This window comes from Ascaphus truei, chromosome 3 (genome assembly GCF_040206685.1).
Source record: "Ascaphus truei isolate aAscTru1 chromosome 3, aAscTru1.hap1, whole genome shotgun sequence".
NCBI lineage: Eukaryota > Metazoa > Chordata > Amphibia > Anura > Ascaphidae > Ascaphus > Ascaphus truei.
The window spans coordinates 304,030,406-304,046,290 of record NC_134485.1 but is presented as its reverse complement, the minus strand read 5'-3'; the positions used below and the strand labels follow the sequence as shown (position 1 = coordinate 304,046,290).

The 15,885-nt window shown below is 40.1% G+C and overlaps 1 protein-coding gene across 1 annotated transcript in view; it reads left to right on the top strand.

Annotated features, from left to right (window-relative positions):
* The first annotated feature begins 2,089 nt into the window (after window positions 1–2,089).
* The window catches only part of LOC142490730 (uncharacterized), a 50,614-nt gene continuing 36,818 nt past the window's right edge, over window positions 2,090–15,885 (top strand). Inside the window, exons 1-3 of the mRNA XM_075593148.1 lie at window positions 2,090–2,195; window positions 12,442–12,567; window positions 12,692–12,904. Of these exons, the coding sequence (XP_075449263.1) occupies window positions 2,090–2,195; window positions 12,442–12,567; window positions 12,692–12,904 (445 nt within the window). The remainder of the gene's footprint in view (window positions 2,196–12,441; window positions 12,568–12,691; window positions 12,905–15,885) is intronic.

The window sequence follows — 15,885 nt, the reverse complement described above, 5'->3', positions numbered from 1 at the left end:
TTTCCTATTCTGCAACCATCCTGGCTAATTCGCACATCCTGACTCTGGGCTTTCATATGCAACACTTCCCTAGACTCACAGGCATTGCCTCAGCATGGGGTCTATGAAGCTTGCATAGGAAAGTGCCCCAGCTCATAGGTGTCAAAACATTTGGTCCCTGTGTGCATTTCAATGACAGTAGAAAAAACCCTCATCCTGCCCGTCCATTTAAAACTGCAGCAAAAATACACTTTATTAAAAATACATGTTTCCCTTGTCCTATAACTATATTTTTAATATGTGGGTGCTTAGGGTGTTACACTTGGGCTTCATACCAAATTTCAGGTTGCTGGCCCTTTTCCTTCCCGAGTTATGGCTTCTTCTTGAACTGGCAATGAAGGGCAATGGGCTTCTCACGTCAATTGACTTACGGTTACGGGGTCCTCACGTCAATTGACCGAGTTCCCACTCCAATTGCGAGTTGCCTTTCAAGATGCGCCATTAACCGGGACGGAGATACATTGTATCCGAGAACCACTTGAGATGGGTAACCACAGCCCTTTGATTCAATTGACTCTGCGGTTACGGTTTCCAGTCTCAATAATGGATACCTATACTTGGAACAAAGAGTCCGCGCCAAGCTTATGCAATTAACTTGTGGGTTAGCGTTCGCAGCGGCATCTTATATCCAAAGTCAGTGACGTCAATGTACTATGTTATACACTATTGCAGGCACATAAACTCCTGCAAAATGAGGACAATAAGGGACAGAGGGAAAAATAATACATGTACCATGCACATAAAATTAACCCCTTCACCCCAATACGAAATAGGGGTAACCAGCCGAGCATATTGCCTTTATTAATGCGCTGATTACCCACAATTTCATTACAATCATAAGTACTCCCACTATAGATACTGTCATGTTTACATATTTTACATAATGAAATATTGTTATGTGTTAATTTTATATAGTGGCCCCGGCATCTCCCATCCCACAACAGGTGTCCCCACCTGCATCTTCATTGTCATCACTAGTAATGGAAGGTAGTCTCACATGTTTGGACAATATAATATGTACATTTATATGCAAAAACAGATTGATGAAAATAGGACACTTGCAGATGTGAGTCACTTCGGAAGAGTTAATGAATACAACCTGTCACATCTGAGGTTAAAATTGCCTAAATGTATTTTGTGAGTTTTTAAATCACCAGCATGAGTTGTGATCTAACAACAATCTTTCATGCAGTAAACATTCACACTGAATAGATTCCTTTTTGTAGGTGGATAAAAGAGTAAATCATTTATTGTCAAATGCATTCTTTTAATATTATGTCAACATTTAATGTGTTACACAATTAAATCAACAAAAAATCAACAATAATTATTACAAGACACACGTGCAAAACAAACACGGAAAAGGGTTAGTAAACAATAACAAATAACATCCTTTTTCAAGAAAAGAATGTCCCAGGCACCACAAAGTGCCCCAGCAGTGCCACAGCCATTACCAAGTGTCCCAGTGGTGCCACAGCCGTTACCAAGTGCCCCAGCGGTGCCACAGCCATTACCAAGTGCTACAGCAGTGCCACAGCCCATAACAAGTGCTACAGCAGTGCCACAGGCCATAACAAGTGCTACAGCAGTGCCACAGCCCATACCAAGTGCTACAGCAGTGCCACAGGCCATAACAAGTGCTACAGCAGTGCCACAGCCCATACCAAGTGCTACAGCAGTGCCACAGCCCATACCAAGTGCTACAGCAGTGCCACAGCCCATACCAAGTGCTACAGCAGTGCCACAGCCCATACCAAGTGCTACAGCAGTGCCACAGCTCATACCAAGTGCTACAGCAGTGCCACAGGCCATAACAAGTGCTACAGCAGTGCCACAGCCCATACCAAGTGCTACAGCAGTGCCACAGCCCATACCAAGTGCTACAGCAGTGCCAAAGCCCATACCAAGTGCTACAGCAGTGCCACAGCCCATAACAATTGCTACAGCAGTGCCACAGCTCATACCAAGTGCTACAGCAGTGCCACAGCATTGATACAGTCATGTGTTTACACATTATGCACGTCGACCTGCCACATCTGTGGCTACCAAGATGACCACTCTCATAGTTCGTGACAGGGACCAAGTCCCTAAGCCTACTGGGGCCCAGTTGGTTTTTAATGTTGGTAGCTTTGCGGAAAATGACAGGAACCCTGGGAGTAAGATGTTTATTCAAATGTGGATCACACATGACTATAATCCAATGCCGGTTAAGCACCTACAATTTGTTTGGAATATCCCCTGAATTTAGTAATAAGCTTAACACCACTACACAATGATGACTGATTCTTCTTCTTCATGCCAGATTTTTTATCACATGATCTAATTTTAGATTTGTTGAGAAGGTCTGCTCTATCAATAGCTCTCACCCTGTTGTAAGAATCTTGGACTATGTCAGAGTCATACCTTATAGAAGCAAACTGGGATATCAGTCGACGTGATTGATTTTCAAAAGCAGACATGGTTGAGCAGTACTGTCTGTCTATTAAATTGACTCAGAGGAATATTTTGAATCCATTTTGGATGATGGTTGCTCCCTGCATGGAGATAACCATTCACTGCTACATCCTTAAAGTAAACTTTAGTCTGAATGATGTTTCACTACACACATCAACTGATATATTCAGATTGAGAAAAACAATTTCATGAGGATGACTATGACAAATACATTTTAGTCCAAGATCATTTTAGTCCAAGGTCCAAGAAGTCAATTTTGAAAAAAACATCATCGCCTAATGATGCTCAAAATGCAGAGTCTAGTGCATCTTATTCAGATAATATGAGTCATTCAGTTTCATTTTTTTCTGAGCAAGGAGCTACCCTGTTACCGTCACAATGTGGTTTATAGGAAGGCAAAGACGCTAGCCAATACCTTATCTCCTAGTCTTTTTTCTTCAGAGATAAATAAGAAATCCATTCTCCCCAGGGTCTCTTATTCGTGTTATAAGTGCAAGATTTGTAATTATATGAATATGTCAGAAACATTTATTTCTAACAAAACTAGAATGGTACACAAAACTATGTCATTTATTAATTGCAATTCTTCCTACATTGTCTACCTCATCACTTGTGGATATGGTAGCCAATATGTAGGAAGAACCATTAGGAACCTTAAACCTTGCATAATGGAGCACTTATGACTGGTCTCTAAGGGAGATTTGAATCACCCCGTTCCCAAACATTTCACCCACTGCCCCCAAGGGGGAATCAAAAATGTTAGATTTCAGGGCATTTAGTCCATTCCACCCCTATCTAGGGGAGGCAATAGGACCAAAAAATTGGATCAACGTGAGGCATTCTGGATCTTTATTCTAGGGACCAGGGTGCCTCACGGTATGAATATAGACTGGGAACTTTCCCACTTTCTATAATGAATATGGTTCAGTCACTCAGATCAATTATTTATTCTTTATATATTCTCAATAATATATATAGTCATATTGATTATTATGTGTTTCGTTATTTAATTTATCTGTGTTTTATGTTCCATTTATATAGTCCCCAAGATTATTCATGTGGAGTTAAAGATTATAGTATATTCATGGTCATTATCAGACAGATGATTATTATTATTACTACATACATGTTTTTTGAGTTATTATTTAAGTTGGTTTCATTTATTTATAATTTCTTGTTCTCCATATACATGAAAATTGCTTACTAATATTCACACGCACTGAGATTATATCTCATGTATTGATGTGTTTAATTATATCTTATATTACTATCATTTTAGATATATTAGATGGATATACTGTACTGTATTTGATATTATATTTTTTTTATGGGTTTGTTTTTTCGTGTGTGATACAATGACATGTATTTCTGTATGTATTTACGCAATTCTTAGGTTCTTTACTATTTTTATATTCTGTTTTCATATCCAGTTTGTGTTTGTTTGCATTTGTTAATAAAGTTTTTTGGTTTTAATAACCACTTCTCTCTTCTAGTCCGGCAGGGGTGGCGCTAGCATGTGTTTCACTGCTGGCACGCACGCACGTTGGTGATGTCATCCCATGCACCGGATGATGGGACGGTCTTGGGCAGATGTCACAGCGAGGCTTTTGGCGTGAAATGACAGCTATTTAGGGAAGATTTGATTGTCAGTTCTGTACACCTTGGGAAAGTCCCACGGGATGAAACGCGTTGGTGCGTTTGTTCTGTTCATCTTCCTGTGAGTCTATACAATAAAGACCCTTCATTTTTACTCTGGAGTTGCCCATGCATTTTTTTTCAATAAGGTTCACCTTCTGTGGCTGTGCTCCTTTGCTTCATCTACTACCATTTGTCTCTACTTAAGGACTGCACACTTTGGAATACTACTCACTACTGGATCATCCGGATACCCCCAAGGGCAGATAATGGGCAATAGCCCTTATATTTGTACCTTTGACCCTTTTGTGGGGATATTTATGTGTTCAGAGGGGTTTGTGCATAACTGACCAATATTTGCGGTAGTCAAGTAGACTGACTGCTAGGTCTTTATTTGCCCCCCCCCCCCGGCATACACATTTATGGACTTTTTACCTTATGAATGAATTACAGTGTTCCTATTCTATATTTCAATGACTATGATTATACATTAACAGTGCACACTGATATTGCGCACCATTATCGTTATATATCACTATTACAGGCCAGACTGAAATCATAACCTGTTCCTTGTTGACTAATTTATCTAAAAAACATTGTTTATTATACGGCACCTGATGAAACATGTGGAAATCAATGTTTTTTTTATGGTTCTGTAGATGTTTTATATTTAATTTTTTAACTAAGAATTGTGCCTGTACAAACACAAGTTGTTGGTACAATATTTGTAACACTTTTGTATTCCTTAGTTTTGTATGTAAAAAAAAATTGTAAACTCAGGAAAATAAGTATTTTGTGAAAGTGCAAAGGTTTTAAGTTTGTAAAGCATTCTAGAACAATATATAGAAAACGTATTAAAAATAATAGCACTTGCAAGTAAGTGAAAGGCATTATCTCTTGTCCTTGTTCCCTCCTCCATTGTATTTCTCTGACCTCTGTGTCATCTTAATAATAAAATTAACTGATTTTTCTTGAATAGTGCTGACATATAATTTTTGCAGCATGAGTCCCTGTGCTGTAGAGCTTGAAACTATTTTTCTTGTGCCTGAGGGATAGGTACATTTGCCCATAATCAGGAAGAGTGTACAATGGAATATGAACCGGACTCCCGCCCTTCAATCTCAGTGTCCGTGTTTTCAGAATCATCCATACAGTATGGTCTGAATGTGGACATAGATCATGTGGCATTTTTAGCAAATAAAATTTACCACCGCCTTCCACTATATCTATATTACACTCTCATCAATTTCAATCATTCTAACAAGAGTAAAACATGAACAATCTTGCACTCCATTAAAATTAGCATCAATGTTACTATGTTACATTATGATTTGTTCATCTGTCTCTAATATATACAGTCATGTGAAAAATAAAGTACACCCTCTTTGAATTACATGGTTTTATATATCAGGACATAATAACAATCATCTGTTCCTTAGCAGGTCTCGGATGAACAACAACACATGACATATTACACTGTGTCATAATTTATTTAACAAAAATAAAGCCAAAATGGAAATGCTATGTTTGAAAAACTAAGTACATCCTTACTGCTTCCATAGAAATTAAGATACTAAGTAGCAGACAGGTGCTGCTAATCAAATGCCCTTGATTAATTGATCATCAGCAAGTGTGATCACCTCTATTAAAGCCAAAGTTGTAGCTGTTTGCTGGTCTGGAGCATTCAGGTGTGTGTTAACACAATGCCAAGGAGGAAAGACATCAGCAATGATCTTAGAGAAGCAATTGTTGCTGCCCATCAATCTGGGAAGGGTTATAAGGCCATTTTCAAACAATTTAAAGTCCATCATTCTACAGTGAAAAAGATTATTCAAAAGTGGAAAACATTCAAGAAAGTTGCCAATCTTCCCAGAAGTGGACATCTCAGCAAATTCCCCTCATGGTCAGACCGTGCAATGCTCAGACAAATTGCAAAATACCCAAGAGTTACATCTCAGACTCTACAGGCCTCAGTTAGCATGTTAAATGTTAAAGTTCATGACAGTACAATTAGAAAAAGACTGAACAAGTATGGTTTGTTTGGAAGGGTTGCCAGGAGAAAGCCTCTTCTCTCTAAAAAGAACATGGCAGCACGGCTTAGGTTTGCAAAGTTGCATCTGAACAAACCACAGGACTACTTCTGTAACAATGTTCTTTGGACAGACGAGACCAAAGTGGAGATGTTTGGCCATAATGCACAGTGCCACGTTTGGCGAAAACCAAACACAGCATATCAGCAGAAACACCTCATACCAACTGTCAAGCACGGTGGTGGAGGGGTGATGATTTGGGCTTGATTTTGCAGCCACGAGACCTGGGAACCTTGCAGTTATTGAGTCGACCATGAACTCCTCTGTATACCAAAGTATTCTAGAGTCAAATGTGAGGCCATCTGTCCGACAGCTAAACTTTGGCCGAAATTGGGTCATGCAACAGGACAATGATCCCAAGCACACCAGCAAATCTACAACAGAATGGCTGAAAAAGAAAAGAATCAAGGTGTTGCAATGGCCCAGTCAAAGTCCAGACCTCAACCCGATTGAAATGCTGTGGCGGGACCTTAAGAGAGCTGTGCATAAACAAATGCCCACAAACCTCAATGAACTGAAGCAACGTTGTAAAGAAGAGTGGGCCAAAATTCCTCCACAACGAGGTGGGAGACTGATAAAGTCATAAAGAAAACGATCACTTCAAGTTATTGCTGCTAAAGGTGGTTCTACAAGCTATTGAATCATAAGGTGTACTTAGTTTTTCACACATGGCTTCTCCATTTTGGCTTTATTTTTGTTAAATAAATCATGACACAGTGTATATATATGTTCATCTGAGGTTGTATTTACCTAATTTTAAGACCTGCTTTCCAAGTTGGCAGGTCAGTTTCATTTTGCAGGTTACGACAGATCCAATGCTATCATTCTTCCTGTAATTATACAGGTAAATAAGAATTTTAACCCAGGTGAGTGTTAGGACCTGCTACGGTCATGCCTTGTAAGTGGCAGCAGGCTTAAGAAGCTTTGGCCAAAGGGTTAAACTAAATGACCCTTGTACAATATATATATATATATATATATATAGGTATTGCACTGTGTATTTTTGTCACATTGGAAGAAGCTTTGGGCATCTTTGTTTGTTTTTTGTTGTACAGCTGCGGCCGCCTTTATCCTAGTGCGGCCACAGCGGCATAACTCTGATAACCGCGGGCATATGCGGTATGTTTATTTTTTTCCGGAGTATATTGCGGTATTTTAGCGCTCGTAATATTAGCATTTTATTAGCGCTGTCTGCAATACCGTCTAAAAACTCAGGGGGCGTTCGCGAGCTGTTGTCTTCAAAGTCTAATACTTTAGCAGTTCAACCTACGTCAGTACACAGTCTGCGTGTGCGCGCGCAGTAATTGTAAATTTGCATATGTATACATGCATGTGCAGTGCTGTATGTCTCATTTGAAAATTGTTGAAACGCATAGGCGTGTACCGTATCAGTATCAAATTTCGGCATATACTGCACTCTCCCCTCGCTTGCCCCTGCACACACACAGGATAATTTATTGCACTGCAGTATTTCAACTTCTTGTCCTATCTACAGTACAGTACAACTCTCCCACACCATTCCTTTGAATGTGTGTCTTTCTGGTTTCAATCACATTCCTGCTTGATAGCTGATGATTACTGTGCATGCATCTGTGACTTCGCCACTGCTTGCTAGCGAAGTTCAAGAGTGAGTGACCAAAAAAAAAAAAAAAAAAAATTATCCTCATTTTTTATTTTTTTGTTTTCTCCACAAGCCTGCCTAAACCATCTTGATATTACGATATTCAATCTGTGCTGTAGCTTTTGACTGCGACACTGTGCGTTTGACTGCACATGGTTGATTTGTATGCTTTTTATGTATTTGGGGGTGTAGGGATCAAATTATTATGATGAACTGCCTTTTGAAAATATGCCATTTCTTTGAACTGCAGTACAGCTAATCCTTCATGCAGCTGTACCCTGTACCCCCCTCCCCCGTGCACACACACAAGGCTCGCTCAAGGATTTGAACCTCATATCGACAGTAACATCTCCAGAACCATTCGGTTTTAAAAGCTTGTCTTTGTGTTTTTACTCGTCCGTCGCTAGCCGAGCATCACCTCTCTGCGCCTGCGTGTAATCCTCTTTGGGATGGGAGCTACAGCACATAGCTGATGATTACTGCGCATGCATCTGTTACTTCGCCACTGTTTCCTAGCGAAGTTCAAGGGTGAGTGACCAAAAAAATATTTTTTTTTTCTCCTCATTTTTTATTTTTATTTTCTCCACAAGCCTGCCTAAACCATCTTGATATTACGATATTCAATCTGTGCTGTAGCTTTTGACTGTGATACTGTGCATTTGACGGCACATGGTTGATTTGTGTGCTTTTTATGTATTTGGGGGTGTAGGGATCAAATTATTATGATGACCTGACTTTTGAAAATATGCAATTTCTTTGAACTGCAGTACAGCTAATCTTTCATGCAGCTGTACCCTGTACCCTCCTCCCCCATGCAAACACAAGGCTCGCTCAAGGATTTGAACCTCTTATCGACAGACACCTCTCCAGAACCATTCTGTTTCTAAAGCTTGTCATTGTGTTTTTAATCATCCTTCCCTAGCCGAGCATCACCTCTCTGTGCCCGCGTGCCTAATTTTCCTATTGTTGGCTTTGAGTCACCTCTCTGTAATCTTCTTTGGGAAGGGAGCTAGATGATGATTACTGCGCATGACTCACCCATCCACCCCCCCAACCCTTTGAGGCTTTGTTTACGGTAACGCTTTTGATAATCCCTTCTCGAATTTGATATGTAAATCTGATTTGCACAGCACTGTGAAATTGAGAGTTAAAAAAAACATTATCTGATTAATGTTGTTGATGCAGTAAATAACCACTTTTTGTCATTCTTTCTTTTTCTTTGGTGTAGGTGTGTGGGGGGGGGGTGTCAATGATTATGATTATCATGAATGTAAAGAAATATTTATTTTATTTTATCAGGAACAAAAAATACAAATATACAAATAATCATGAATAATACAAAATGCAGTCTTTATTCAGTTCTTCTGTCAGATGAAAATTGAGGGCCGGTGGATAATCATGAATAATGCACATTGACAATAATATTAATTAATAATATATAATAATATATATAATAATATACATTTTTCCGTCTTTATCTTCTTCCTCTTTCTGTGTACAGTACAGTAGTTCATTGAGAGAGGAGAGGTTTTGTGTACATCATGACTGCAGTTTAGATACACTTAACTGTACAAACAGTTCACAAACTTTACATGATACCCCTCTCTACCCCAGTCCATCCTTTTTTTCTGAAAAGACAAGAAAACAAAAAATGAGTGCAGTTATGTGCATACTGTATTATGGCATTGTGTTCTGTATAGTACTGTCAAACTAGTCTATACTGGAACTACTGTATACTGTAACTTCTGTTAAATAATTCGCAACCAGACGGCTGGTGCTGCTCTCTCAGGAAATAAAAAAATTGAGCAGTTAGGTGCATATTATGGCATTGTGTACTGTATAGCTACTCCATATTGGACAACAGTATGCAATTAGTACTGTCAAACAAGTCTATACTGGAACTACTGTATACTGTGACTACTGTTAAATACTTTGTAACCAGATGGCTAGTGCTGTTCTCTCAAGGAAAAAAAAATCTGTGCCATACTTACCTGTATCATACTGTATTTACAATACTACAGTACTATACCATACTACCTTCCTGATGCTTGCCCATTACGCGCAATCACAATGGGCAACACAGTCGCAATATGGTCAATATATTTATTGCATTGTTCCACGGTGAGTACATCGTTTCAAAAACTCATTATGCCTTGCGCCAACTCATCCTTTTTGGAGGGTTTAACGACTTTACGGATATGGTCCTTCAGCTGATGCCAGACCATTTCGATAGGATTGAAGTCTGGTGATCTGTCATTGGAGGGAGGGGGGAAAAAAGGACAATTAACTAAAGAGATACAGTCCACAGTAAAAACAGTGGGAAATAATGAGACACGGTTACCGCACTTACTCCGCTGACATCTTCACCCAGTTGATACCGCACTCAAGAATATGCACTGTTGATGCGGTGTGCTTCGGATCGTTATCCTGTGACCATCTGGGAACTCACGTGTGATGTATTCCACAATCTCAGGCACAATTTGCTTTGGAAAAAAGCTTTATTCATGATTCCTATAACAAGAAAAGAAAAGTGCTCAAAAAACTGCACACTAGTACTGTACAGTGCATAAGGCAAAAGCGCGTGACATACATTTTACTGTACCTTCAAAGATGACGATGCATCCTGGTCCACACCTAGGGATGGCACCCAACACATGCATCTTCACTGGGTATGACAAAAAAGAAAAAAGCGCAAGGCCCATAGAGTAGTAAAGTTAGGTTTATAAACAATTAAAAACGTTGGTACAGGCACTTCGGTACTAAGAGTGACCGCAGGAACAGAGGTACTTTATTCGTCTGCTTGTTCAGGTTCGGTGAATCTCAGCCCTCCTCCTTCACTCGATCGGCGAGCTCATCCACTTCCGCGTCAGATGACTCGTGACTTCGGCGCGTGTCATCGATCAGGAGTTGGACTACGGGCAGTCACCAACTCCCTCTCCAAACTTGGCGGTTAGGGAACTCTGTCGTCTGCGTTCTCCTGAGTAACTTAGTGTAGCCTCCCAACATTCAATGGCAACCAGAGCAATGTCCGCCCTGGGTGTTTTGGACGCGGCTTCATATATATGCGACCTTTTTTGTGGAATGCAAAGGTGGCAAATCTCTCCGATACAGTAGACTCGTCAGTGAAGATGCAATCCTGGAAAGTTTCTCCACTGTCAATCCATGCCTGGGCCTGGAACACTCTCTTTATCTTGTTAACGTCCCTTATCATAGGGTACGCTCTGTAATGACAAGGAATAATTTTAAAGGTACAGTACAGTTTCTTAAACAACACTTTAACCTCCTGTACTGTCCAGTACTAACCTCACATGTCCATATTTCCATCCAATTCTGCGTCTCATCTTCTTTATGCTGGTCTCGGATACAGTGAGATTGTGATTTTGCAGCAGAGTGTATTTGACCCTTAATGCACTCTTCTCATAATTCTCTTCACTTATGTTGTCGACCAGAAGAGTTGTCTCCCTACAGTGTACAGAAAAACAACAATCCGGTAATTTGCAGGTATCCGGGCGGTCACCAGGTTTTCACTGACGGTCGGACCGTTATTGGAAGCCGGTGCTGGTGCTGGCGCATTTCTTGCATGCGACTGACGTTTCTTAGTTGGTTTTAACATGACCTTTCGCCTTTAGAAGTCTCCATGATCATAGATTCTGGAAAAACCCGGTGATACACACCAATACCCTCCAATAACATCGTGATCAATACGAAAAAAATATGGATTGATACATAACTTTTTCCTTATTGCACACACGAGCATCTGGTGAAAATTTGTAAAAGTCATAGTTTTCGATAAAATACTGATACATTTGAACAACTGTTGCCATTTTATCATCTGTTGCATTAATCGCGGCTCATATTAAATAACACAAGACCAGACACTGTGCTTGTATTCTTTAATATGAAAATGCCTAAATTGATACATTATTGTAACTTCATTAAGTCCCAAGGCCAATTTACAATGGACCACTTTGGTATTCTTTTAACACCTGCAAGTCGACACATTACTGAAGCGCATGCGCATTACAATTCATGAATATCTGCCATCTGGCGGATACGCGAAGAATTGCAACCATTTAAATCCGAACCATTATCAATAAACACATCAACCGCGCTTGTGAATGCGGTATGAATGCGGTCAGAATGCGGCATGAATGTGGTGAAGTGCGGTGAAGTGCGCGGCATTCCGAAAAAATCCCGAAAAAATTCGGAGATGTTGGAGAATAAAAGGGGCCGCGGCTGTATAAATTTAGCCACGCCCACTAGCACTTCTTTTGACACTTATATGCATATATATTATGTGGTAATAGTTGGGATTTCTCAGAGCTTGTTAGGAATATGTGCATCTTTACTGACGAGACAATTGTAGCTCTTGAGATATTTGCCACTTTTGCATTCCACAAAAAAGGACGCCTATCTCTGAAACCTCGTCCCAAGCACCCAGTGAAGATGCATTTGTGGGGTGTGATCTCTAGACGTGGACCAGTATGCATAATCATATTTGATGGTAACATAATGTACAAAGTCACATGCTGTAGCCTTATGCACTGTACTACTGTACCCCAATGCTCAGTTTTTTCATAATTGTTTCTTCTCTTGTTTCAGGAATTACGAATAAAGTATTTTTCCAAGGGCATATTGTCACCCGTATGGTTAAATACTTTAGACATGATTTCCCATCTGGTGGTCACCGGTTCTACCAGGATAATGACCCTAAACATACCACCTCTAGTGCCTATTTTCTTGCAGGATCAACTGGGTTAAGACGCCACCGGAGTAAGTGCTCCAGTGTACAGTAACTGTTTCTCATTGTTTTAAACTGTTGTTTTTTCCCCCTCCCATTCCATATCACCAGATTTGAAACTCATAGAACTGGTGTGGCATGCGCTGAAGGATCATAAAAGAAAGGTTGTTAAACCGTCCAACATTGAGGAATTAGTAAAAGGAACAAAGAGTTTCTGGAACGACATACTGACTGTACAAAAATGCAGCAGCTACATTAACAATATTAGCAGCATTTTGCCCATTGTTTTAGAGTGTAATGGGAATGCCACCAGCATGTTGAAAGGTACTGTAGTAAGGTAAGTACAGGTTCAGTAACTATAGTACAGGTAAGTATGGTACTGACAATAACCTTTTTAAATGTTAGCCTTGTATTAAATGTAATTGAACGTTACCCATTTTATGTCTGTGCTTACTCTCCACTTTGTATATATTACATACAGTATGTACAGTATTTGTTTTAGATGTGTGTATTACCTATTATTTAAAAAAAAAAATACAGTTTACAAGTAGGGCAAGTAAGAGTGTAATCGTTTTGTTTTGCTGTCAATAGTGTTAAATAGTCAAAACCTTCAATGAGCTAATCTTGCAGCCATTTATTTTTCTTTTACTGTTGAGGCAGCACTACTGGAAAGGGGGGATGGGAATGTCCAAGCTTATTGTCCTGTGTGAATACAGTAATAACAGTCTACAGTTTGTCCTAAGCCCCCACCCCTCTCTCAATGACCATAGAAATCCACAGTCGTTTTACACTGGATGACTCAGCTAAACCCCATGGAATTAAAAACCCTTTAGAAGATGCAGACAGCACTTTACGTCCACAGTCTTTAACACCCGGTGACTCAGCTAAGCCCCATGACATAAAAAGGCCCCTTTGAACATGAAATATATTCTTGTTGTGAGCTGTAACAACACAGCTTATTGTCAGCTGTAACAATTGATTATTAAATTAATTAAAGTTAACACTCAAAGAGACGTTTGTGTGTGGAATATTTATGTACAATATACAGTTTGAATGGAGAAGAATAATTCCCATTGGGTTACACAACTCAATGGGTCTGCACATGCTAAGTCAGTATCTGGTAGGCTCCATGTATCCCATGTGTCCAGGAATATAGGTATCTGTGTGTCTTGATCTCAGCACAGCCTTTCTGCTCAAGACCTTTTTTCTCTTGTCAGCACGCTTGTACACTGAGGAAAATCTTCCCCCTGTTGCTCAGAACAGGCTTTTTCAAAAGTCCTAATCAGCCAGGTGGAGTCTGGTTGATTGCTGGTGTGCAATTAACCAGCACACTGCTGGAATAGAGGTAAGTTTCTTCAACAGTGATAAGTCCCTGTTTCATACAGATGCAGCATCCATCATTTTAACATATCCCAATACTTTTTCGTGTGCTCTGCTGGATTCCACGTGGTATTCACACCGCATTCCCGCTTCACATGGGAGACATCGGAATACCCCCTAACTCAGAATACAGGCAGGGAACACCTCCCCTCTAATATACAACATTGCGGGAATGAGGGTACCTGGACACTGAGGGACTGCGGATCAGGTATGTTCCCAGGTGTGATTGCTGCTTTAGAAAATTGTCAAGCGGGGCATCCAGACACTGGTTAAGGGGTTCAGGAAACTAGTAATTCACATATGGCTTTTTTTCTAGATTAGTGAAATCATCCAATATACAGTATACACACACACACACACACACAAACACACACACACACACACACACACACACACACACACACACACACACACACACACACACACACACACACACACACACACACACACACACACACACACACACACATACACACACACACACACATACAAGGACTATTGTAGTATATACACACACACACACACACACACACACAAACACACACACACACACACACACACACACACACACACACACACACACACACACACACACACACACACACACACACACACACACACACACACACACACACACACACACACACACATACACACACACACACACATACAAGGACTATTGTAGTAAAGTATATATGTAATACAATAAATAAACATGTCAAAAACGAATGTTATTAGTTCTTTCTAGGAATTTATTCAATTTCTTTTTTAAGGGTGTTTGGCTGGGGGCGGGGCTAGGGGTGGGGCTATTTGGCGAGTAGATTTTTTTGGTTCGGCGAGTAGATTTTTGGGTGATTTGACAAGCACTGTTCATAGATATGTTTATGTACAGTAGAATAGGTCATTCTGATTATTCTTTGATTACTCTCTCCAAGAAGAACAAATGCATTATGGTGCTCCAAAACAGGAAGCAGCAGTAATCAGTGGTATAGTAGCAAAGTCTTATAAGGAGTACCCCTCCAATAATCAGTGTTGATGCTGGAAACTGATGATCCCCAATTGATGTATGACTGGTGTATAAATATCCCACGTAGCAATGTAGTAAGGATGATATATAAGCCAGCTGCCGGTGTCCAGTACTAGTATAACATCTAAATATTGGGGAAAAGTATATAATGAATGTCCAGTTTCTAAATCACAGGGTATAGAACAAAAGGAATGAACTCACATGAGATGTACAGTATATCCTCAGGTAAATGATGAGCCCACTGTAACCAATAGTCCAGGGGTAAGAGTGTGCTTTCGTCTGTAGAGATCAATGAATAAGGAAAAAGAGAAAAAAAAGAGAAAAAAAAACGGAGCACTACATCCAGTGCTAGTCAGCCAAAAACCACAAGAGTGCATTCCCACGGTAAACAATAAAGTTATTTAATGGATCATAGTAACAAACAGCACACCAACACGTTTCGGACTATACCGTCCTTTACCAAGGTGAATAAAAACGTACCCACTGGAGTGTATTAAATACCAGATTCTGACGCTGCCTCGGCCAATCCCCGCCACTTCCGGGTGTGTCAAATGACGCGGGGCGTATGACGTCAGCGCGTCAGGATCATTGGTAAGAAAAAAGAAAAAAAATTCAAAACAAACTGTTTTAATCATGGACACTGACACTCTGGTAATAAGTGAACTAAGGACATACAAACTAAGTCTAACATGCATATACAGCTGCGACCGCCTTTATCCTAATGCGGCCGTAGCCGCATCGCTCTGACATCCGCGGCCAGATGCGGTCTGTTTTCTTTTTTTCCGGAGCGGTTTCCGGTATGTTAGCGCTCGGATTTTTAGCGCTGTCTGCTATACTGAAATACCGTCTAAAAACACAGGTGGGCATTCGCGAGCTACTGTATATATATAACGTTGCA